At 38.2% G+C, this 26,564-nt stretch overlaps 1 protein-coding gene across 7 annotated transcripts in view; it reads left to right on the top strand.

Annotated features, from left to right (window-relative positions):
- adgrb1a (adhesion G protein-coupled receptor B1a) overlaps positions 1 to 26,564 on the top strand; it is a 139,376-nt gene that overhangs the window by 13,954 nt on the left and 98,858 nt on the right. For all 7 annotated transcript variants that reach the window (XR_008572128.1, XM_054783178.1, XM_054783180.1 and 4 more), the window contains exon 2: positions 12,021 to 12,895. Coding sequence is in view for 6 of the 7 variants with exons in the window: in XM_054783178.1 (XP_054639153.1) it covers positions 12,169 to 12,895 (727 nt within the window). In the remaining variant the exon portion in view is untranslated. The remainder of the gene's footprint in view (positions 1 to 12,020; positions 12,896 to 26,564) is intronic.

Raw genomic sequence — 26,564 nt, forward strand, 5'->3', positions numbered from 1 at the left:
GGAAAAGCAATCACAATAATTGTATCACCCTTCTATCTTGGACGCATGTGCTTGTGCATGACAGATTGTCTCGTGGGCCTTGAGTTTGGGGATTATTTTGAGTCGTTCTATTCATTTTTGTTGTGGAAGGTGTTTTCATTAAGAACAATCTAGGACCGATTGCATTACAATTGGCAATACAGCTAAATATCACGTCTTTCCAAAATTTGACATTTATAGATCCCCAAATACCTTCTGTGACTGTGAGGAAGTTTTAAGGTCAGGCTTTTATGTATGGATGAGATGAGAGTGGCTCCTGATGGACCGAATAGATTGAGTTCCTTTGACTCAGGCACCAGCATGGTGGAGGCAGCATGCTGGTATGGGCTGGTGGGACTGAAAATCAGCTAGTTGAACATTTTTAAACCTTCTTCCAGGCTTTTAAAGCATTTTGTTCAAGCAGTGGAACAGGGAAACATCTGCATCTTTCAAGAAGCCTGTGGTTTTTATGCATAACGCACTTCCTCAGCTGATCAAAACCTGTTAAGAACTTGTGGGGCCTTCTTTGACAGGAGATGTTCCAGTGAAGGAAAACAGCACACCTCACTGAACTGAACAGTGTCTTGGAGGCTATTGGTTGTCAATAGATCAAGAAACTAACAGACTGATTGTTTTTGAAGAGAAGGATGGCTATATTGCCCACTAATTTATTTATTTATTACATGTTCTATTTACTTTTTACGAGTCTGTGGACATTGTGACCCTTCCCTCAGGGAGAAGTTGTAGAGGAACCTCCTTAGCAGTTGCTGTCATTGGGTAATTGTGCCTTAAAGGCATGTCAGGATTTTGGTGTTGAGGAATCACACCAGCACCCCACAGGCATTTAAACTGAGTACAGCCTAGACAGCTAGTGTGGGAGACAGATCGCCTGCCATCTAAAATAAGCATTTATTTCATCCTTCTAGCCGAAATTGAAGGTACGGTCGTAGGGCTTGTGTCAGCTTTTTGGTATATGAACTGTTGATATACTGTATGTCAACACAATCCGCACTGTATTTTCACTGTAATATTTCTGACTATGATTGGCTGGGATACTTTTTGTACAGTTTGATTGCTACAAAACACATGATCACCAGTGGATTGTTTTAGCCTAAAAGTACAGTTGTTTACGCAATTATTTGGCGTCTCGAGACAAGAATCAGTCGTGTTGGCAAAAATCTTTTAGAGAGAAGTCATTGTTTGCAGTTTTGTTTTATTAGAAATTTTGTTTTCATTGAAATTTTGTTTTCATTGTGTAATCTGTTTTGAAAGGTTATACAAAAACCAAAATGTACAAAAACAGAATACACTTTTCCCAGAGCAAATAATTTAAATCCAACACCTAAAAATATGAACACAAAGTGCGCTTGAACGCAGTGCATGGCGCGGTGCTCGAAAGGAGAAAGTAACGATACAGATACAGCAATTTTAATTGCTCTTTGTGTGTTTTATGAACAAACAAACCATCCACACACACATAATAAAGATGATCAAAGGATTCCCTGCACGGAATCTGTCTATAGTGTCCCAACTCTAAGAGGACCACTATTCATTCTTTACAGAGACTGAGTCACCAACGTGTGGATGGTTTGTTTGGGCCCTTGACTAGTTTGTTAGGCTCACTGCTCACCGAGCAATAATTTTTATTGAAAACCGAATCCTACAAAAACCACGGTCCCACCACTACACCGCATTTTGACACAGTGAAAAAGTAAACTGTTGGACAGACACAATTAGCAGGACTATTCAAAACAATACAAACCAATTTAAACTAAATATGAGGTGTGGCACATGGATCAAGGACAAAAGAATTAAATTTAGATGCAGAAATAAACACAATGTTGTTTAAGAAAAAAAAAGATAAAAGATATGTAGAAGTCTGCATTCTATTCAGTGAAAGTGATGTATTTTGTATTCCACAGTTTGTATTTGTATTGTATGTATGTATTTATTTTTGAAATTATATTATGTGTTTTTGTGGATGAATTGGATTTACATGATTACCTATGGGTAAATTGCCTTCGATTTAATACGCTTCAGTTTTCGCCAGACATTTTGGAACAAATTAATAACGGAAACTGAGGTACCACTGCACAGATCTGCACAAATGCCACAATTTCTGGATATACAATAAAATACATAACAAAAATAAGACAAACAATGGACAACAGGTATAAATAGACGTGGGATTGTTTTTGAGGTAAAGCAGACTGAGTACGCGTGTCAAAGAAATCAGGTGACAGGTAATCCATTTGCATCGGTTGGTTAGGGACACTGGCACTGTTGGACACTGTCCAGTTGTGAAGATGATGTAACATTGCCATCCTTTTCTTTTTGCGCAATGTAAAAAGATTGAATGTAAAAAGACTGAATTGATTCATATGGAAGCAATCAAACCATTCACTGTTTTGTGGAAAAGCTAGTTACTTGCAATCTTCAAACCCCAGGCGCCAGCCATAAATTTCCCCCATTGATTTGTAGTGCATATGGATTTTTCTCCCACCCTCAAGCTCCAGACGAAAATAAGCTTTGTTTGGCAGCTGATGCACTTGTAAATCTGCCTGTGACATTTTGATAGTGGATGACACACTGAGGGGACAGCAAATATCATTACAATGGGAAAGGTTTCAATTCTGTCACTCAAAATGACTATTAATGACAAAATCAATGTTCCAAGCCAGTGCCGTTAGGAAGCCCACATAAAGAGTACAATGAAAACAGATGAAAAGAAACGCTGTGTTCATTTTAGGAAATAGTAAGGCTGGAAAGGCGTGGTCTGAGACCGTCATTTAAGATGTCTCCAGTATACAGAGTGGTAAATATTTTAGCCGTCATGGCCGAGTGTAGGCAGCTGGTACCTTTTGCATGGCAATGACAGGAAAAGAGGATAGCCTGCTCAATGGGACCCTTCAACCCAATCTACACACACTCTGTACACACACACACAAACCAGCTGGATGATGATCAGTAGACAGTGCAAGTCTGTACTGCCTTCCTCTCTGTTTATTCCCAGAGCCCGACTCGAAATGCAAGGCCCCCAGCCTATAAATTGATATAATATTCCACAAGAGTCCTTGAATTGCAAGTGTGTGCATACAGTTAGCTCTCAAAATTCTGACTCAAGTGTCGACTTTTTAGCCTTGATTTAAGAGACCGTTTTGACTGGCTTTTAGATAGTGCCCCGGCCACACGGCACCGCCGCTTGTGAGAGCCATGAGTGTTATTTATACTTAATTTGATACAAAATACAATGTTTTGGTTAGTGTTTCGGTTAATGTTGAAAATGTATGCCAAAATTTTGCTTCGGTACATTTTCTGGTTACCAATATAGTATATATTGTTGTGTTGTTAATACGCTCCGTGAGTCCAACTGTGTTCTGAATGTATTATTATCACAAACATGCTTGTTAGCATAGCTTGCTAACAAAATAGCAACCGGAACTGGAAGTCAGCTACGTCGTCCGTCTATGTTGTCATCAGGGGCTGACTCTCAAAGATGTTAACACAAAACACGTTTTTATAGTTTTACAATTATAGTTTTACAAGCATAAAACACTTCGAAATTACAAATAAAAGGGACAAATAAACATTTAAGACGTGACTGTTCCCAAAGACACGATTTCCTGTTTTGTCATGGGTTATTTCTTGAATTCAACTGTGCTTCTCATTTTCTTTATCAAAATGCAGGCACTTGCAACTTTTATTGGCTCCATTTTGGGTTATTGAGGTGAAAACACTATTAGTGAAACACTATTGAATTCAAGAAATAACAGGAAGGTGGTGTCTGTGTGGTGTCTCGCTGCCACATTGTGTCTTTGGGAACAGTCACCTCAAGGATCAAGTCTTCAGTGAAGGTAAAAGTAACCTTAAATGTTCATTTATCCCTTTCATTCATATTCATCATTTGTATGTATTTATATGCACTTTGAATTGTTTTCTGCATGTGAAACTATAATTGTAAAACTATGTTTTGTGTTAACATTTTGGGCTTTCTGGAATGGATTAATTGGATTTACATTATTTCTTATGGGGAAAATGGATTTGGTCAGCATCCGTTTCGGTTAGAGTCTGCCCTTCTGGAACGGATTAATGATGCTAATCAAGGCTCCACTGTAGATCATTTAATTTATATTTAGAAAAAAAAGACTTAAGACTTCATAATCTTAATTTGAACCAGCATGCAAATGTACTGTCCATCATATATATTCACCTCCTGCATTTGCCTGAGTTTTTGTCATGGACGTTCATACTTTATTCAGTGAGAAACAAAATGCTGAAAACGAACAACAACCTAAAGCTGCACCAGTGGCTTATTTTGTGTGTAAAATGCTGCTTGTCTTAGTTATAGTGTTTGATTTTTGGATGTTCCTCAATTTCCTATGCATCTAACAGAATGGAAAACTCATTCTGTTGTACTGTACATAATGCACAAGGTATTGTATTTTATTCTATACCATCCAGTACTCATTTATGTTTCATCATTGTACGTGGGTTTCATTTTACAATATGGTTTGTGAAGCACATATGCCATTGGTGTTGTTAATGCAAGCGGAATGTGACTTTCTTAAGTTAACACAAATCACAAATTTGAGCTGTAATAGACAAATGCATGTTCATGGTTCATTGTGATAATATTTTATACTGTGCACTATATTGAGATTTTCAAGTTCTGTCTATTACTGAAATTATGGCTGATGACACTTTATCTTATTTTATTGTATCACTCTGGGGAAACCCGGGTGACACTATGGATTAATAGCCTTCTGACAGATGCTGCCACCATAGACATATTGCATACTTGAAGTCTCAACTAGAGATGAAACCGTACAAACATTTCCCATCGCAATTATTGTCACCAAAATTCGTCATGGTTATTCATAGTTATTGTCAGGATTGTTCACATTTTCTAAAAATGTTAAAACATCACATCGGATTATAACCAACATGTTTTATTTATTAAAAAAAACCCAAAAATTGGAAACTATATGCACAATTTATTTGCGTTAACATTAGGGATGCACAATGCTTTTTTTTCATGCCAATACCGATAACCTGCTTCTCAAGACCAATATCGATAAGCTGTAACTTTTCATATCTGTTGTTTTTTAAATGTATATTTAACGGTAGTTTGTGCGCACCTGGAAGTAAAAATGACTCAAACAAAGTTGGATTTGACCAACTGTACCTATAGATTTTTCCTTACCAAATATCATGACATCACTACTATTAACAAAACATACACAAAACCATGGCTCCAAGAGGTTCACTAGCTGACAAAAGCAACAATGGTGAAGAGCTGGTCGTCCGTCCAAATTACAGATTGCTTCAGACCTCGGGTCGTCTCTGGAAAACGTTAGAGAAATGCTGGCGTTTCAGGTAATATCTGATTATATCACCCCTAGTTAATATGAAAACAGAAAATAAATAAGTAATTCAAAGCTCCCCCCCAAAAAAAAAAAAAAAAAATATATATATATATACACACACACACACACATATATATATATATGTATGTATGTGTGTGTATATATATATATATACTGTATTAGGGCTGTCAAATGATTCAAAATTTTAATCAGATTAATCACATTTTTAAATTAATTAATCATGATTACTCACCATTAGCACTATGTAATTAACAGAAAGATAAATGACAAACGCCGTCAAACGAATTGAATGTGGCAATCAAGCTAAAAGATACTACACAAGTCTAAAAATATTTTTTTTTAACGCTAGTCTCTTTAATAGTAGCAGAACATTCAAATCACACTTTGAACCGTGTTATTATGAGGGAGGTAATGAGGGGTTGCGTTCAAAGACATCACGCAATTTAACAGGAAATTTTAACGGAAATGTATTTGTCTTCTGTGTATTTTCCAGCATACTTAAATGTAGCAAATTGTACATCCGAATTAAGAGTTGCAAAGTGAGTGATGACAATATCCACTTCCTGTTTATTTACACACACACACACTTTATAAAGCCGTTTTTGTGATGTTCGGAGTGTCCCTGAATGCATCTCACGTTTTTGTAATGAGAATGAGGAAGTTTTTGTTCCCAGGATGAACAGACTACAGACGTGTGTGAGTTGGAGACACAGTACATACAGTATAAGGTGTTGGAATCGTACTGCTGTTGTGTGTTCAGGTCAGAATGAAGTTATAAAAAAGTGTAAGACTCTGTGTGACTGTGTGGGGGGACACTCCACTGTGCTTCATTATGCTATGTGCTGTCATAAGAGAGAGGCGTCAGGGTTTCCCCTAGGATTTTTTGAAGCTGTGGTGGTGGGCTGCATGGGTGGGTGGACTGCTGCCGCTGTGTCGTGCCGCTGCAGCGTCTGCAATACACACCATGTGTTTCTGTTGCACAACTTCGACGCTAGCGTTTTGAAGACAAGCCATAACTATTGTAATGATAACAAGAGGGCAAGATCGCTAATTGACACTTTCAGAAAGTAGGTTGTGATGATGATCGTAGCTTGTAGCTGCCAGAATGAGATTGAAACGTGAGCGATCACGCATGCTGGCATAGATAGGCTTAGCATGTGACAAGCTGTCATTAATTGACTACACATTTTACGGGCTATTGTTCATTCTCCCAATAAATAAATTAGTTACCGCCGTTAATGCACTATTAGGGCTGTCAAAAAAAAAGAAAAAAAAATATAGTGTGTATATATATATATATATATATATATATATATATATATATATATATATATATATATATATATATATATATATATATATGTATACACATATATATATATACATTAGGGCTGTATATTCTGTATATGTATATGGTACGTATGCTTGTATATGTGTGTATAGGTATATATAATGGATAAATACATTAACAAACATGTCAACCGCTCATCCTTTCAGCTAATGCCACCATAATCACTTTTTGTCGATAAACGTTGCGGATAATAACGTATTTTACCATTATTACTCCAGAATTCTAATAGAATGCGTGATCACTGTCTTATAAAGTCAGTTTTTCCGTTTTAATCCCCTTCCAAGAGCTGAAACACATGGCTTGTCCAATTAACTCCTTTCATCAGAATATGATCTATCTTGATTTGATTTGCTATCCAGAGCAATTGCCTTTCATATTAATGCGATTATGTCTTAGAACAAAGCATTATACTGAGACTTACGGCAGTAATGGAAAAAAAGGACCATCACTGCTATCAGTAAAATCCCCACTGAGAGTTATGGTATAAGGGAGGAGAGATAACACCCAAGCATGCCCACAGGCGCATGCATCAAGGCTCTAATCTTGCCCTTGTGCGCTCTTTTCTTCCTACTGCAGCCACGTTCAAGGCAAAATGACTGTCACTATCAGCAAATTAGTATGTATGCTAAATCTCCGCTTTGTTTTAATCTGAGGTTACAACAGACCGAAAAAAAAATTGGTCAATTCAATTTTGATGAAATATTTGGTAATGGCTCTTCATCAGCTAAGAATGGAGCAGTAGGCAGCCAGAGCTACCCATTTCCTAAAAGTACAATATTGTTGGGATGATTGTCATCTTCAGTTAAATTATTTCATTTGCTCAAGCATTAAAAAGTGATATTTACTAGTACTATGATGCTAGTGATACTGAGTGATATTGTTTTTGTATGAGAGAAATGTAAGGATATTGCATGCAGATATGTAGCATTGGATATCATTTACATACACGTGCCGGTGCCAGATTGATACTTTTGAAATGGTGCCGGTGCTTAAACAGTGTCCGAAACAATACTTACAAAAAGGAAAACAAACAGTTTTTGTCCAAAAATAATGCCTTTTTATTTATTTTTTGATTTTGTGGCATGCAACAGAATTATATTTAAAATACTTCAATATTATAAATACAAATAAATAAGTAATACATTCACCAATATGAAATAAAAGCCACAACAGCAGCAAAACCAGTAGCAATGTAGAACATAGGGGATGTACAAAAACAATTGCAAGATTTTACAGTACTTTAAGTGCAAACATTCAGCACAATTCGAGCAGAAATTGACTGATACACAATTCTGACAACGTTAGATTACCGTTTCACCTGTGTTTGCTTGTTAATCCAACATGTAAGAGTCGTGTGTTAATTGAGCAAAATGAAATTAGTATAACGGCTTGCTTGTGTTCTAATGTTGGTGTTCAGAATTGCGCTGTTTGTGAATGCAATTTGCTGCGACAGCCACGGCCACAACAGATTAAAAGCGTTAACTTGATCGACGCCATTCTGAAATGGGAGGAGAGTTTGGCTATCTATACGACGTATAGGCTAAACTCAGGCCATGGCTATGAAAAGAGACGCAGTATATGGTGGAAGTGGAACCAGTGGAAGCCTGGTTAGTGTCATTAATCCATTTCATAAGGTCCAACACAAAACAAAACATACTCTAACCAAATTTTTTCCAATAAGAAATCATGTCAATCCAATTAATCCATTCCAGACATCCAAACATGTTAAGATAAAACACAAAAACAAGCCAAAATGCATATCAATACATATTTTACCTTGATTGTTGGCTTGATTGTTGACAAAGAGGCAGCTGCGAGGGCTCAGCAGAGATCGACGCCTGTGTTTTGTTCGGAGTTATTTCTTTAATTAAATATTGTTTTGCACCTTTTTTTAATCAAAATGCTGGCACTTGCAGCTTTCTTTGGCTCCATTGTGGGTTATTTTGCAGCCGTGATCAATAAGAAAAGCAGAAACATGTGGCGTAACTGTGCTAATTAGCAAAGAACTACAAAGTCAACCGCTGATAATGTCATTGACAACGACTTCCGGTTTCCGTGCTAACACGCTGCTAACGGGGACGTTTTGTGATAAAGGTACATTACGAACACAGTTGGAGTCACGCAGTGTATTAATAACACGACAAGACACGTAGCATATAGCTTATCCGGAAATGTGTTAAAGTTTTGTGTAATTTTCCAAGTAAACCGATAAATGCACTAACCAGGGCGTACGCTAATCGAGGTTCCACATAATATATATTATTTAAAATGTCAGTATCATGGCTTTTTTTTTTTTTCATTTTGCAATGCATTATATGGCTTCATCGATGGTGCGATTATTAGGTGCCTCAGATTTTAGACCCAGTTTTAGGTACTGTGTATTCAATCCACCAAATAAGAATACTATATGACATCCAGTTTTGCTGCACTTACCAGTATGAGCATGTCACAGTGTGTACTCACCCTCCGCATAGCACTGCTTTGCAGTCTTGCGTCTCTTTGGTTCCGCCATTTCTGGTTACCCTTGGCAATTTTTATTCTGTGATCACTTTCTTTGTGTAGCTCCACCTAGTGTTTAAACTAAGAAGTACAAAACAGTTAAGTACATACAGTGTTACATGCAGGCCATAGTCAAATATTTTTAGACTTTGATTGGGGCCAATTAAAAATGGATCGGGGCATAGTTTGTCTTGTATATCCGGCAGTACTACTCTATGTTCCTTCGTGTAGTGAAACATTTATATTTGTACACACATTTCATTTAGACTGGGAATTCTTTTTTTCTTTTTTGCCTGGAGCGAAGTGTAGCTGCATGTTCCTGTGTCACACCCAAAAAATCCCCAATGCGAGACATTTTCTCATCACTGCCCTCTATGTTTCTATCCCTCTAATTCCTTAAATATATTGAAAGTACTGTTGCATCTCTGTGTTTGGGACATTGTTTGGATTTTCCCACAGAGACGGCTTGTTAGGCGTGTTTACACAGATTTGTTCTCTGCTTTTGGCTAATGCAACACCTTTTGTTCTTTTAATTGCTTGCTGTCTTAGCCATGGGCTGAAATGAATGCATAATTGTACAGCTTCAGGATCATTTTCTGCACAAGAGTGCTGCATAATAGTAGCTTCAACTAAAGTACTCCCACTTAGAATTCAAATTTGTTGAATTGACGGAAACTGTTTCTTGTCTAATTGAGTTTTGAGTATTGCTGGCATCAGCTATTCTTAGACATGTTCATTTGTTTAACATACTGTACATTATATAAAATATATTTGTATGACTCACAATAACCTCTTAAAGTGGTCATGACACCAAAAAAATCACAAAATGAAAATACTCACTTTATAAAACATTGTTCTCATACTGCTGTTATAGATAAACAAACAACTACAGTATGAAATAGGAGTGAAATGAAGTAGTGAGTTGACACAATTTTGATACGCCCCTCAGTGAATTTTCTGAAACGGCACCATTTTGGCTGTGACATCACTACCAGAACACGTTCCGGGAACCGAATGCAAACAAATGAAGCCATGAAGTCAGTCAGCAAAGCCAATAAAGTGACATATTCACAACAATAATACAATCATAATATTCACTGATATTGTGATGACTATGATATAACGCGCACACAAAATTGACCACAAGGAGAATGTAGTGTCAGAATATGACACTACAAAATACACTACCAGTGAGTAACGATCTCTGCTTATACAGCCATGGCATGAAACTCCATACTATTATTCTAAGATTCGTAGACTAGATCTACTAAAAAATATATGGATTTACTTACTGAAACTGACATACCGACTGCAAGATAGACTAGAAACACGAGTGACAGCGTTCCATGTTTAGATAGCAATTTGGCATGAAAACCCATATTATTATTTTAAGATTTGTTGTGACGCTGCAATCAAAGACGACCAATTGGATTTATTGTTGCATGCTACAACAGATAGCACTAGCCGCCTACCGAGCGCGTCATAACCAAGCCAGTTACAAAGCAACACTGCATTAGCCCAGCACTAGGCTGGCTACTATGGAGAATATTAGTAGAAGAAATGTGGATTGATATCCGACTGGAGTCTGAGTATGGCACCATGGGCTAAATGTAATTTCCATCCTCTTTTTGGTTTTGTAGTGATCTTCAGGATGATTGGTGTTTTTACATTGTTTTTTCGTTTTTAGAGCTCATCTGTCTGATGGTTTGTTTGCTTTTTACTGGTGGAAAGGAAGTATTACAAGTACATGGTATTGCATCTTTTCACCGTCATATTTCATGCTTGCTGTTAATTTGTGTATTTTAAATGTATTTGTGCCATTTTCTGCGTCAAGTTTTGGCACTGCAGTCTATTTAGTATTACAGCAACAGAAGTCTGACGGCTCGCCGCAAATAAATATGGACCACCACAAATGGATTTGCCGCTACCTGTATATTTAAATTATATTTAAATTCTTATAGCTTATGAGTGGTAAAATGTAAACATGCACCATCAATCGGCTGATCGATAGGCCCCGATTTCCTTAATTTTTGCGAATCAGCGATCGCCCGATCCTTTACGTATGAAACCAGTCTTGTCCACTGATCTTATCTACCTCTGCAAAGGTCTGAAAGTCAGCCACTGTCCCCTTTTCCTCTGCCAGACTGACAGCTAGCTAAAGCTAAAGCTTATGAGCTTATGGGCAGTGAAAAGAGCAAAGCTACTACGACCAAAATTATGGAGTTCATGGCTTTGGACGACCAGCCATTTTTGGTCGCTGTGCACTTTATATTTGCTAAGAGGCTGAAATCAGGTTTGCAGTGTAACCTATTGTGCACGTTTTGTTTGTTTTTAAAATGTGAAAAATGCAAGACTAAAGGAACTGATAGAATTTAGAAGTTTGAACATCAACTTTTCTAAACATTTCTTTTATATTTGATGTGAATTGAACCAACAGATGTGTGTTGTTTCACAGGTATTGTTCAATGTTTTTCAACGAAATAAGATTGGAACATTGAGGTGTATGCTGTCTCTTATTTAACAAAAAAACTGTATCAGACAAAACCGGAATCAGCAGGTCAGGCTTTTTGATTGGACAGAAAATTGGACAGAAAATTGCAATTGGTGCATAACTTCGAATGTGAATGTTATGTTTTGAACTACTGAGAAATGCAAGCCATCTTTAGCAGCATTTATATTTGATGAATGTAAGTCAAAAGAAAAAGGAAGAACATACATTTTACGGTACCAAGTTTTATTCATTTGTTGTTTCCCTTATTTTACAGGTGCCAGGAAAAGACTTGGTCAGCAACCGAAGTCATGTGCCAATTTGTGGATCTTTGAGAGCAAACTCCTTCACATTATTTTACCTCTCACGCCTCCTTGCTCTTCAACACAGAGACAAATCTGCATTATCCTGGTTACCTTGAAACCATGTCAAGCATTGTTTTTCAACTGGCAAGATGGCCGCTTGGAGGGGTGATCCGGTATTTTTTCCCACTGCTATTGATGGGAGAGTGGTGCCACGCATCTCCCGCAGCGCCAGAGTCAGACTCCTGTTCTAAATTGGTACAAAGCCGCTTCTTTGGCTTCTTCCTGTCATCATCAGTATTCCCCAGTGTGCCTTGCTCCTGGACCCTGCAGAATCCTGATCCCCGCCGTTACACCATCTTCATCAAGGTGACAAAACCTACCGAGGACTGTATGCCATCACAGCTCCGTACCTTCCAATACGACTCCTTCCTGGAGACAACACGTACCTACCTAGGAATTGAGAGCTTTGACGAGGTTGTAAGGCTATGCGACACCTCTGCCCCGATGGCCTTTTTAGAGGCTGGAAAGCAGTTTGTCCAAATGACGAAGGGTCCTCACCAGAAAGATGCAGCCAGTACCAGTGACGGTGGAAATTTCAAAGTAGAGTACCTGGTTGTTGGAAAACGTAACCCCAGCATGGCAGCCTGTCAGATGCTCTGCCAGTGGCTGGAGGACTGCTTAGCACCCAGCACTTCGAGCAGGCCGTGTGGCATTATGCAGATGCCGTGTACATGTCGGCTGCCACCACCACGACATAGCGAGGGCAACGGCTGTTACCACAATGGAGTTTACCTGGATAACTGTTTCACCAGCGTAAAAGAAAGTGGAAACGCTACTGAAATAAATGGTGAGTAAAAACATGTTTACATGAAATTTGCAACTAACTTAATCTTTCTTCAAAATGTTTCCAGCTCATGTGCATAAGGACATAGCTAGCCATTGTATGTCACAGAAACAAATGAACACAAAAGATGTGTTTGGCTTGTAAAATGTGTGTGCAATTGTATCTCAACCAGGGAGGAATTAGCAGATGTAGAAAGAGAAGGAGAAACAGAAAAAAACATTTGCATGGTTTAGGGTTTCATCTGGTGGAAGAGAGCTCTTTGTCCTTGTAAGGTCAATACTGTATTTTATGCCTGTTTGGTCCAAGCAGGGACACTTGATCAGCTTCTGGGAGGGCGGTAGACACAGGAGAATAAAATGCTGATATTGGATAGTGCAGTGGATGAGAGAGAGGGGGGTGCTGATGTAAAGAACGACAAGACAGACAGTGGAAGAGGCTGTGGGTTGAAGTGTAATTGTCAGCTACTTGATCATGCTTCCCTTTACCCCCAGCAGACAGGATGTAGCCTGCCATCTCGACGCTGACTTTGTCAGGAATATTGCCAGAGGGGTCCGACAGATCTTGGCTCCACTTTTTTCCCTCGTAACCTTTCACTGTTCTACCTTTCATTTTTTTCTGTCTTTCCTTTTTCTTGCTGCTGCTCCTCTTTTGCGCCATCACCACCTCCCAGGTTCCTGGTCTGTCTTACGTCGTGGCAAAATAAGTATTTGATCCCCTGCTGATTTTGTAAGTGTCCAGAATTCTCTTGGTAGTTTTAGAGACACAATGCGAAAAATATCAATTAAAAATAAAGGTTACCAATTAATTTGCATTTGAATGAGGGAAATAAGCATTTGATGCCCGACCAACCAGCAAGCATTCTGACACCCACAGAACGGTTATGTGCCCATTAAGTACGTACTGCAGGGGTGTCCAAAGTTTTTCCACGGAGGGCCACATAATGAAAAATGAAAGGACTTGGATATTTTGTAAACTAACACATATAGATACAGTATGCTAAAAAGTTACATCTATTTAAAGAAAAAAACACCATCTCAGCTTTGTGATATAGGAGAAAAAGCACATTATTAGTATGAACTTCGGTCTTTGCTCTTTTTTTCCTCATTTTTGCTGTTGTTTTTTTAAATATATATATATATATATATATATGCATATACACAAGTGTCCCTTATTTTTATTTATATTTCGACTTCTTTCTTAAATAATCGTCATACATTTTCTTTTTGGAATTATGACGTTATTCCCACAATATTTTGACCATAATATGACTTTCCTTCTTTTACGTTTTCTCTTGATATTTTGACTTTATTCTCATAAAATTACAGCTGTTTTTTTTCCATTTCTGCTGTTGTTGTTGTTTTTTTAAACTTTCTGCTTGTACATTTTTTTGTTGTAATTATGACTCTATTATTATTTTTATAGCATTGTACATTTTTGCCACAACCTAATTTTCCAAAAATTACAATTATATTTGTTTTGTTTGTTTCTCACGTTGAAAAAAATAGTTTTTTCTTGAATATTTCAACTTTATTTAAACTAAAATGACATAATTTTTTCTCATAATATTACAACGTTAGTCTCATAAAATTACAACTTTTTCTTGTTAGATTACAATTTTTTTCTCTTAATATTTTGACTTTATTTTTGTAAAATTACTGCTGAGTTTTCCATTTCTGCTGTAAAATTAATTTTTTTCTTTTTAAATTATAATTTTAGAACATGCTGAGGGCCAGTAAAAAAACAGCCGTGGGCTGCAAATGGCCCCCAGACCTGTGACATAGCGTTTTACTTGCTAACAAAGGTGTCTTCACCAAGTTCTAAGACATGTTTTGCTTAGGGATTAAATATTTATATCCCTCCATCAAATAGGAATTAATTTACAAGTTTTGTTTAATGTAATTTTTTCTGCCTGGCGCTGTTCATATTTTTGGCAGGGGGGTAAACCTGCAAAATCAGCAGGGTACCAAATACTTATTTTCCCCACCGCATGTCTGAATCCAAAGCAGCTAATTTCATTTCCACTGCTGATGTAGCCTCCTCGCTTTTAGTCACAATCGTGTTTAACAGCACAGTGCAGGCTTTTTGTGGTTTTTAAGGTGTTTCAAATAAAAAGGAAATATTGTTTCCAGTGCTCGTCTGTGCAGAAGAATCAACAAATGCACACTAAGCTCTCCTTTTACATCTGTTTTTTATCCCACCGGGAATGCCTCTCCTACAGGGCGATGCTAGGTTCAAAAGGGATGTGGTATCTCATGATGCACTCAAACAAGAAAACAAACTGTCTGTGAAAATCTGGGAGGATGGATGACTGGGTAGATTCAATTGTTTGATGGAGATAAAGAGTGCCTGGGGTAAGTGTAATGGATTCAGTGTGGAAACGTGCTGGCAAAGGGTGGAATAAGAAGATTTATAGATGTGAGTGATGAATGAGAGAAAGACAATAGAGACATAGATGTGAGAGATAGAGCAGCAAAGGAAAATAAAGGAGAGTGAAGAGGCTGATGAGCGTTGTCATGGGTGGACGGGGCTTGATGGGGATAGATACACTGTATTTGTTTTGGATCAGGCACTTTACAGCCGGACCTGTTTGGTCTCAGTGGTCTTCACAACTGAAGAGTTCATACTGTAGATTGCACTTTGCTTCAAGCCCCCTTCACAACCTCTCAACTAGGGACTGGAAACCCTTCCCGCTAGCAGAAAAATGGGTGTGAACTCATGTCAACAATCCAGCTCTGCTTATGTCCGTCTGATGGAAGTGTGTCTTAGTGAAGTGTGCTCTAGGTGGATCAGATCTCCCAACAATTGAACCCATATTTAAGACTGTGTACCTACTGAAATATTGCTGCATATATATGTATATATAATGTGTACTGTATATACAGTGGTCCCTCATTTATTGCGGTTAATTGGTTCCAGACCTAAATGAAGTAGGATTCAACGGCAAAAATTATACATATTAAAAAAATAGTGACAGTACCGTGAAGTGGACTTTGTTTATGCCTAAAATGCTGCATTTTGTGTGGGTTTTATTTATTCATTTAGTCTCAAACACAAATAGCAGTTATTACACGTTCCGTTCCTACTAGTCCTTCATATGAGTCAGAACCTTTCTATACATACACAGTATACAGTACCTAAATTAACACCAGTGGACACAGAACACATGAAGGACACTTGAAATAGAGTCATAAAAAGATTAAACACAAAATTATGAACGAGTAATAAAAAACAAATTGCTCAAGTCATCATGAGTCAGTGTCAGTTTCGTCGGAGCAGATCCTTTTTACATGTTCAGGGGTTCTGCATTTATTGTCTTGTCATGGTCGTGGACCGGGCATGTAGCCAGTGTTGATTAGCGTTTCTCCATTTCTGAGCATTTTTGTGATGCTTGGTTTCACTACAATGGAGGGGGCGTCCCATTTCTTCGACGCACTGCCATCGGAGAGTCTGCCTTGCGCTTCGGAGACATGATAAAGGGTGGGAGGTTGCCGAGGGAGAGCGGGGGTGACGTCCTTCCTCAGCGCTTTTACACGCAATTACTGTACATATTCTTCAGCTGAGGGCATGGAACTAGTTTTCAGGAAACAAACTACTTAAGTTGAACAGAATTGTGTAAGTAGTTCATGGGAGTGCGTCATAGCCAGAAAATGTCACAACACGAAAGGCCTTAAACAGAGTACTGCCTGTAAATTGCCTCCATGTGTATGTAAGCGAGTCAATACATTTGAAGTTCTTTTAATCCAGGATGTCACTATCTAACGTGGCCAAACTTTTTCCACTGAGGGCCGCATACAGAAAATTAAAGGATGCGGGCGGGGCCACTTTGATATTTTTATATATTTTTTTTATTTGATAAAAAAGCTATGTTCATATATATTCATATATTCATATATTTAATATATTTAAAGCCAAAGCCTTGTGTTATTAGTCGTATCAACATGCCAGCTTTTTTCTTTACATTTTGCCTTTTTGCTCTATTTTTCCCATTTTTTTTTTTTTGGTGTTTAATTGATATCGACAACATGCCACGGGCCAATAATAAACAAGCCGTGGGCCGCACTTTGGACACCGCTGCTCTAGTTTAGATGCTCAGTGCTAATAGAGAATGAATGTCTTATGATGGTAATTTTACTTGGTAATATAATGCAGTGCTTGTACCAGGCGTTAACAAATCAATGCATCATGCATTTTTCAGTTTACTGAGATGATGTTTCCCCGTAGTCTCAATAAATCGGTGGTGCACACATTTTTGTTGTTTTTTTTACCCTCAGCTTCCACGCTGTGTAGCATAGCTGCAGAGGGACCGCGACTAAATCCAAAAGTGAAGGCATGACTGCACATCGCCTCAAGACGCATGCAAAAAAATGCCACAACAAAACAGAAATGACCCAAAACAGAAACAGACAGGAGAGTGACTACATTATTGACGTGGACTGACAACAGACCAAGTTGAAAGTTTAAGGACAGCAGATTGACGAGGGCAAGTTCAGTTGAGAATGTGAGTTGAGTAGTTGCTATACACAGTAATTGTGGCACATATGAAAAAAAAAAACACGTTTTATTTACATACTAAACATTTCAAATATCTTTTACATGATAGTAATCCCTTATTTATCGTGGGTTAATTGGTTCCAGACCCGACCGTGACAGTGAATTTCCACGAAGTACGATTCCTTATTCCTTATAAATCAAATATTTTCGTACTTAGTGCATAGAAAACCTGTTTACAACCCTCTAGACATGAAATAACACCCCTACAGTCACCTTTAGGCTTGTAATAGCCAATGTAGTAGACAGAGAAAATAAGACATTTAAGACGTGTGGCGGACAGGAAGTGATGTCGAGAGTTCAGAGTTGAGTTTTAGCGCGGAGTGGATTATTCCTGCAACAGTAGCCCGTGTTATTATGATGATGATTATTATTATGATTTGTTGTGAGATACTTCCAACCTGCAATAAAAGCCTGTTGTTCCGGTCTGTTCAAGTCTGACGCCTGTGTGCCTCACAGAACATAATAGTCACACAGTAACATTACTGACACCCAGTGACCAGTGTAGAATATTACATATAGCATCACGTCTTTGAATGCATTTTATGAAAACTTTAGTATTTGTATTATAGTGCATATAGCCATTTTTATGCTTGAAAATGCTTAATTTAGGCAAAAAAAATCCATAAAATCTGCTTACATATGATTTTTTTTGGACTAATAATAGGCATCTTCAACCATGAATTGATTTATTCATTTATATATTTATACAAAGCCGTGATAGAGTGAAGCTGCGAAATTCGAACCGCAATGTGGCGAGAGATGACTCTACAGTACGTGGAATATGGCTGCGTGCTCCTGCCAAAAATGTGAGTGATGATTTTCCTGCTTAGTATTGACATTGTGATTCTGTGGGACTTTTTTCCGACATGCACATGCATGCACGTACACCATGTTCAGGTGCTTTCGTTTTATAGAAATCACACTGTTTTTCATTATTATTATCATTATGATGACACTATTTTTTCACTCCTCATTGCCTCCAATGGTCTTTCTGCCGTTCTTCACGGGAAGTCCCGGAAGGACAGTTGACAGGGGAGTTTTTAATGGAAATGAAAGACAAAACAATCCATCTAATCAAAAAAATGTCCTCCTCGCGCTCACTCCACAACACAGTTATGCACATAATGAAGATAAGTCAGAAGAAAAGTAAATTCTTTCATGCTATCGCATCTCCCACGAGATGATGAATGATAGTCAGCTTGCCTCACTAGCCAGGGCTCACTGGGGTACGGGGAGAAGTGAGGAGAAGGTGTAGGCTCACCAGCGTGAGTCCTCGTGTAAAAAATCACAGTGTTTGTTTGTAATGCAGCTTCTTAAGTAAAAAAAATAAAAATAAAAAAATTCAAATTAAATTGCATGTTCATGTGAATTTAGACCGCCATTTTTCCCACCATTTTTACAACCCTTATCTGCAAGCAACTGCAGTGCAACATCAGGGTATTATGTTGTGAAGTTTCATATTTAAGATAGGATTTGCATATTTGTGTTAGTTTTTGGGATGTGGGAGGAAGCCGGAATACACTGAGAAAGCCCACACAAGCGCAGGGAGAACAAAAAAAATACAAATAAAAATAATAATGAATAAATATTTTTAGAAATCAATTACAGTAAGTAAAAAACTGACAGAAACATTTTACATTTTACATTATAAATAAATACAGCATATACTGTAACATAAGCAAAAGCTCATCAATGAATGATAAATGAACGAAATGCAGTATATTGTTTGATATTATTGAAATTGACATACAAGCCTCTGTTGTTGAAATGAATATTTGACCATTTATTGTCAGATTAAATGTTTGATTGAATGCATGATTAAATGCTAATATTGGAAAATAAATTAGTATACGGATCGAGATCATTGTCAAAATACAGTCATCTGTTATCATTTTGTACAATTTCCTATCCCAGATCTTCCTGTCAAATGTTGATGACATTATTCATTGATGTTGTTGACAACAAGTACAGTGGAATCTGATTAGCGTGTTTTTGGGTTAGCATTGAAAATGTACATTTTGCCTCGGTTTGCAGACATTTTTTTGTTAGCATACAATATGGCGCGACTTGTCGTGTTATTAATACACTGCATGGGTTGAACTATATTTTTAGCACAAAACGCCCTTAGCTACTAACAAAGAAGCATAGCTTGCTAACAAAACGGCAACCGGAATTGGAAGTCAGCTACATCGACCGTCTTTGATGTCATCAGAAGTTCATTCTCAAAAATGGTCACACAAAACACATTTTGTAATGAATATTTAAAGTTACTTTCATCATCCTTTTTAAAGACGTGACTGTTCCCAAAGACACGATGCGGCAGCGAGACACCACATGGACACCACCTTTCTTTTTGTCACGAGTAATTTCTTGATTTTAATTGTGTTCCTCACCTGATTTATCAAAATGCTGACACTGGCAACTTTCTTTAGCTCCATTTTGGGTTATTGAGGTGAGAAACACTATTGAATTCAAGAAAGAATTCATGTCGAAACAGGAAGGTGGTGTCCTTGTGGTGTCTCGCTGCCACATCGTGTCTTTGGGAACAGTCACGTCAAAAATCCCGTCTTCACTGAAGGTACAAGTAACCTTAAATGTTCATTTATCCCTTTCATTCATCATTTATATGTATTTATATGAATTTAAGTATTGTTTTCTGAATGTATTTTTTAACATTTAAAAAAAAAAGTAAAACTATGTAAACTTGTTTTGAACAGTTTAATTAGATTTACATTATTTCTTTTGTAAAAAATGTATTCGGTTAACGTCCGTTTCGATAAGAGTTGGACCTTCCGGAACGAATTAATGAGGTTCCACTGTACTTTGGCTTCCTGTGGTCCTCCGCGTAACTTGATGTTGATTTTGCAGTTGGCACTCACATTTCCTTCAATTTTCCTCTGCTTCCTTAAGTCGCACGCTTTCTATGCTATGTCAGCATTGCTCTTTGTCAGATGGGTGTCCAAACCACGGCTCGCAAGTCAAGTGCAGCGCGCCATCTATTTTTAACTGGCCCCTATCAAAGTCTAAAAATATAATTGACGAAGGCCCGCGTACATGCGCTGACCTGTTTTGTACTTCTTAGTTTAAACACTAGGTGGAGCTCCTGTCATGAACAAGACAGAGTCTCCACAAAGAAAGCGATCAAAGCATAAAATTAACCAGAAATGGTGGGACCGAAGAGGATTGCAAGCGAAAACTATGCATGAATGTGCTTCCTTGAGGCTGAATCAGTGAACGACATTATTCCCCTTCCACCGGCTGTTGGCTCAAGCCGGGGGATGGTGTGCCGAGTCCGGAAGAAGGCTGCCACGTACCACGATATCATCAGCCTGAACAGTCTTGGAGCTAATTAGCTGAGCTAACGCTTTGCACAGCAGGTTGCGTTCACACTGTGAACCTGTAGCTTATTTTTTAATGTCAGTGTGAACCGTACAATTCAGATTTTTTCAAATGCGACGCATACCTTGTTTGTATGTACTGTAGATGTAAATCCCATAGACATCCATCATGGATACGTCATGGAAAGACGTGCTTTGCCGAGACTTGGGGAAAGGTACTCACAGGTGTGGACAAAAGTTTTTCTTGTCATCCGAAATGTTTTTTAAACTGTCAGCGACGCGGCTCACATCAGTGTCCCAGCACTCCTGGCTTTAACGTCCACCCACACGCTCCTTGGAACAGACGTCGCTGCAAGTTCCCAAGGAATTGCCATAGCCCAAATTCTTGCCTCTTCTTTCTTAATCTCCCTCGCAAAAGAATTAGTTTAAGCAAATGTTGACTCCTGTTGCACAAAATCCTTGAAATTGCCACAAACGCACACACTTCCCTAAATACACGCCAAAGTGTGTGGCGTAATGTTTTGTGCATCTGTGCATTGCTTCCCTACACTGCAGTAGCTGTTGCTGTAGTAGTACTGCAGTAGTCGTAGTAGTAGCAGTAACACTGGCAGCTCATAACACTGACAAGTTGCATGCTCTGAGCAGCAAAAGCAACTCATGTCCACTTTTTAAATGTAAAATGCATTCAAAAACTCATACTTTAATAAACAGTCAGTGCATGAATGCTTAACACCTACAAACCACTGTACTAACAGTTTTCAGTTGACCAATTTTATTCATTCTTCATTTAGACCAGAGGTGTCCAAAGTACAGTCTAGGTTCCACTGGTGGCCTGTGACAAATTTTTTATTTAGCGCAGCACATGGTAGAAATAAAATTAAACAAAAAAAACCCATCAAAAATGTGGAAAATAGAGCTGAAGGCACTATGTAAAGAGAAAAAGCTTAAACATTGACACTGTCAACAAATAATAACACAAAGCTTTGTCTGTAATACTGTATGTTTTGTTGAAACTTTTACCAAAATACAAAAAAACATATATAGAAATAAAGTGGTCCCCGCGTCCGATGACTTTTCAGTATGTGGCCCTTGATGGAAAATGTTTGGACAGCCCTGATGTACACGTTTGTTCTTTTCGGATTACTTCTCTGCTTTTTTACATTATTGGTTGGTGAACGTTATGATACTGACGGGTAGGTGCTGCAATGTCTTGGAATACATGTCTCAATGTTGTTGACATCCACTCTCGCCTCCTTTGATTGCAGAAAGTTGGCCTTCCTTTGGTGTGTTGAAGCAACATCCCTTTAATCCGGTTCTTATTTTGTTTCGACTACAGTGAAAATCCATTTCATTTGCTCATTGATCTATTTATTAGCTTTATTGTCGTTCTTGAGAGCGTGACGCAGTGTTGCGTTTTCTTCACTCAGATGGGACCTTAAAGATGACATCAAACACGTACTGATAAAATTTTAGTTGGAGAAAGCACAAAGTAATCATTCTGTAAATCACCACTAAACTGAAAAGGGTTACTTTAAAATACTAAAGATCATCAAGATGATTTTGAACCTCATCCAGGGCAGGACAAACAACTTGTTCTCCTCTCGGTATGGTCGGTGCACATACAGGCTGTTAAAGTAAAAAAAAAAAAAATAAAAAAAAATAATAATAAAATCTATATATATATATATATATATATTTACATATACAGTAGACGCCCCCACAATGTAAATAATCCGTTCCAAGAACTTTTTATGTTATAGGGATTTTATGTTATACGAAGCGTAAAATACATGTAAATAGCCTAATCCGTTCCAAGATCTTCCCAAACTCACCCCTTTGGGTCTTCAAAATATTCAAAGTCCACCAAATATGGTGGGAAAATATAAGAAAACAGCATAAACATAGTAGAGTAACATTCCAATATAAAATAAGGTAATAAATAAGATTACTGTAAATGAATAAAACTGAAAACAAAACCAATCTTACCGTTCACGAGATGTCTTGATCAGGAGCACGCAAGTGGAGGCAGGAAGAAGGAGGAGGACTAGCCTGAGTCGAAACGCGACTCAAAGAGTGTAAGAGTCAGCTGGTCTCACAGACAAACGCACACGCACTACACGATAATGCTGTGTGCAAAATTTTAATTTGTAACTTAACTTAATTGTTTATAAGTTACTTTAAGGGCGACTACGGAGAGGAAGGAGGTTGAAGGGACAAGCCTGTCTCTCACACAAACTCACGTAGGTGCTGTATAAGTCAACCAATGAGATGAGAGCGTAGGCGGTGCCCCGATAATCAGCCAATGAGATGACAGCGGAGGCGGTGCCCCGAAAATCAGCCAATGAGAGCGTGATGCGTCAGAAGGTGTCACTGAGTGTTAGTCTGAACGTGCACCGGCTTGAGGCATTAATAAAGTTGCTAAAAAAAAAAGACTTGCACTGACTTGACGCTTCATCTTATATGGAATTTCTTCTGTAATACGAAGCAAAAACTTTACATAAATTCTTTATGTTCAGTGGAATTTATGTAAAAGGAGGTTTACGTTGTGCGAGGTACTACTGTATTATGAATGCATAAAATTATAAATAGGTACAAGTCAAATAAACAGCATTGACCAAAAGGTCTATACAAATGGATGCTAGTGATAAATAAGTCTGTCAATCTCTCTACGGCCTTCTATGAGTTTGAGATAAATCTGCCGACAGATGGCTTCTCTTCTGTCACCAGTGAAACATAAATGAAAACACAATAAAAAAAAAACAACTTTGCCTCCATGTCACGTTTCTCCTTCCACAGAGTTTGTAATATTAGATGCGTTGCTCTATTTAATTGTTTTGTTTTGTTTATTACCTTGTGTCTACACTCTGTGTTTTTATATATAGTGTACTCTGATTCTGAGAGAAGTCCAAATAAGGCCGCCTGTGGGATCCCATATGTACTCGCTTAACAGACATCTATGGATTATCTATGCTCGGTTCCTCTTTATACGCCCTGGGGGTTTGTTAAACATCCGTGCTGTAATTTAAAAATTTCATCGCTGCTACTTACTTGGGAATGATGAAAGCGTTACAGGATTATAGAAGAAAGTATTTCCTCCCCCATCAGTCATGTAATATGAAATGCAGGAGCATACAGTAGTTGTCGGATGATATTAGGATGCCATAGGAAGCCCCTTTTTCTGACAAGCATTTGTCACCATTTGCAGTCTACAATGTTGTGAAGGAATCCTGGATATTAAAAGCTGTCACTGCTCCAAAAATACTCTATTATTGCGGGTCTGTGAATCTGTGAAGGGTGAAATTGGGTGTGAAGGAGAAAATAGACAATGTGTGTATCCCCCTTTCTTGACTGTTAGGACATGGTCTCAGTGTCTCATTATGGTTCATTAGATTTGATGACATAAACAATAAAAATGAATTGTCTCGGATCACGCTGTGATCTACCCTTTTATTGCCTCTAGATCTGGATTTAAAAATGGTGCTTTTGCATCTGTTTTCCACGGTGTCCTTGTTAAGAGCAGGAGGTGGCTCTGCGGGAAGGGCTGCTCTCCTTGGCAATATCACCTGGAATGACACCCAGAGGTGAAACGCTGTCAGAATACACACCGACTCAAGATATACTGTAGATGCACGTGTGTACACACATGCACACAAACACGCAAGCAAGCAACCATGTTTCGTGCGTTTTGGCAAAAGCTGCCTGCTCAGAGCACGAATGAACTTGCTGCTTAGTGCTGATGACTTTGGTGTGGACAAACACAAAAATACAGACTTGGTCTAACTCGGCTGTCACGCATAATCAATGTAGCTCATATGCTGAAGCAAGGTATTGCTATTGCTATTTAAACATGTTCATGAGGTAGTAGGGCTGGGCGATATGACCTCAAATCAATATCATGATAAATTGGGCAGTTTTACCTTGATGACGACAAATGCACAGTAAATCCCCGACCACTATATATCTCTGCCATCTGAAAATAATTGCGGGAAATGCTGCAATTAACTGCTTTTTGTTGATTTATTGACCAACTGGCAAAATTACTTTCAATGAAATATAATGCATGTCAAGTCAAACTATAGTTAAAAGTAGTGGCGAGAATTCATTAATTCACGAGACAGGTAATAAGTAAGCAACACAAGTGATTGGAAAAAACACTTAAACACTTAAATTTATTAAAAACAAAAGAATAATAACTTCAAAAAGTCAGGTGAGGGAATTTTATTCATGGCCTTAAGTAGGTAAATAACAGATTTTCGTTAGTGTAGTTATTAAAAACATCATTTGTATAAAGGTGGTTATGAAAATATGCTAGAGAAGATCAGATTAGAACAGGAAGTTAGTGAGTCACCAGCGCACATGGGTGTCGACCATAGAGATGCAACGTCCTTTTAAGCAGGCAAGGCTGCAGACAGGTGCGGTGTTTTGGTGTGATCGGAAGGTGATCAGAGCTTTACCACCACACTTTGTGCAATCTAGGGCTACAAGTCTGAAGAGGCAGCCGGTAAGGAACTGAAATCCTTTTGAAAATATACTATTTGTTACTGCTGTGGGTTGATACGCCTGCGCTGCGCACGGTTTGATTTTTTTTTGGTTAGACGGCCGCCGATAACGCGTGCCTCATTATTTGCGAATTATTAGGAATCCGAATGAATTGAAAGCGTGTGCTTGTTGTAATTGTTTGTTCAGAATGTGAAAATATAAATGCCACAGATTGTTTATGGCATGTACAGACATGCGGCGGTCCATATTTGTTTGGTTAATTGATTAATTGGTTCTGATTGAAGTTCTGCCTGGGGACGAGCAGCGTGTTTAGGGCGTTAAAACCAATAGAAATTATGTCGATTTCTTCTGCACATTTAATGTGCTTGCTTAAATTTAAAACGTCTGTTAAAATCATGGTATTTATTTCATAGAATAGACACATAAAACACGTGATAACCTCGGTTTTTGTGATGAATCTGTTTCAAGCGGTCTGTCTAAAATCGTACGGAAACTGAAATGACTTCCAGTTGCGGTATCCAGTGGAGGCACGAATTGTCATAAGAACTCGTTGCGAACACGAGTGTATTATTAACACAATAAGATTGAGTCACCAACGCATGGGATTTTTTGTTTGTGTAACATTCTCATTGGAGTTTACCAAATGAAAGAGCTTTAAAGTATGCTGTAGGATTGTGTAAACTAAGTATTGCCCGATTTACTATTGGGTGCCTGATCCAAGATTGCTGAATAAACAAGCAATACTGGGAGTAGTCCACATCTTTATTAATACGACAACATCCAATGTGCCGAAGGGTTATAATACAAGTTTGCTAACCGAGGCTGCATGAGAACCGAAGCTAAGATTTTAGTCCAAAACTGAATGTTATGATCTCTTTCCCACAAATCGTAATAATGTATCTCCTGGTAAGTCAACTCCTTTACTGTCATCTCAGTGTGGTTGGTGCTGAATTTCCTGAACTTCAAAGAACAAGAGACAGAAGCCATGTTGTTTAGAGCGCTCGAGCCCCTCCTGTGGATCTCTCCTCTCTGGCTCCATTTGAAAAGCCTGTCATTTCAAATCTGGGAGTGAAAATGGATGCTGATTTTAAACTCAATAAGCAGATAAATGCAGATGTTCAATATTTTTTTCCAGTTAAAGCGGCTGCCTGAGATCAAGCCCCTCTTGTCAAAGCATGATTTGGAAACCGTGGTCCATGCCTTCATTACAACTTGCTCTGACTTATGTAATGTATGTTACTGCCCTTGCCCGCCTACAACTGGTGATGGAAATGCGGCGGCTA

This window comes from Dunckerocampus dactyliophorus, chromosome 7 (genome assembly GCF_027744805.1).
Source record: "Dunckerocampus dactyliophorus isolate RoL2022-P2 chromosome 7, RoL_Ddac_1.1, whole genome shotgun sequence".
NCBI classification, from domain to species: Eukaryota; Metazoa; Chordata; class Actinopteri; order Syngnathiformes; family Syngnathidae; genus Dunckerocampus; species Dunckerocampus dactyliophorus.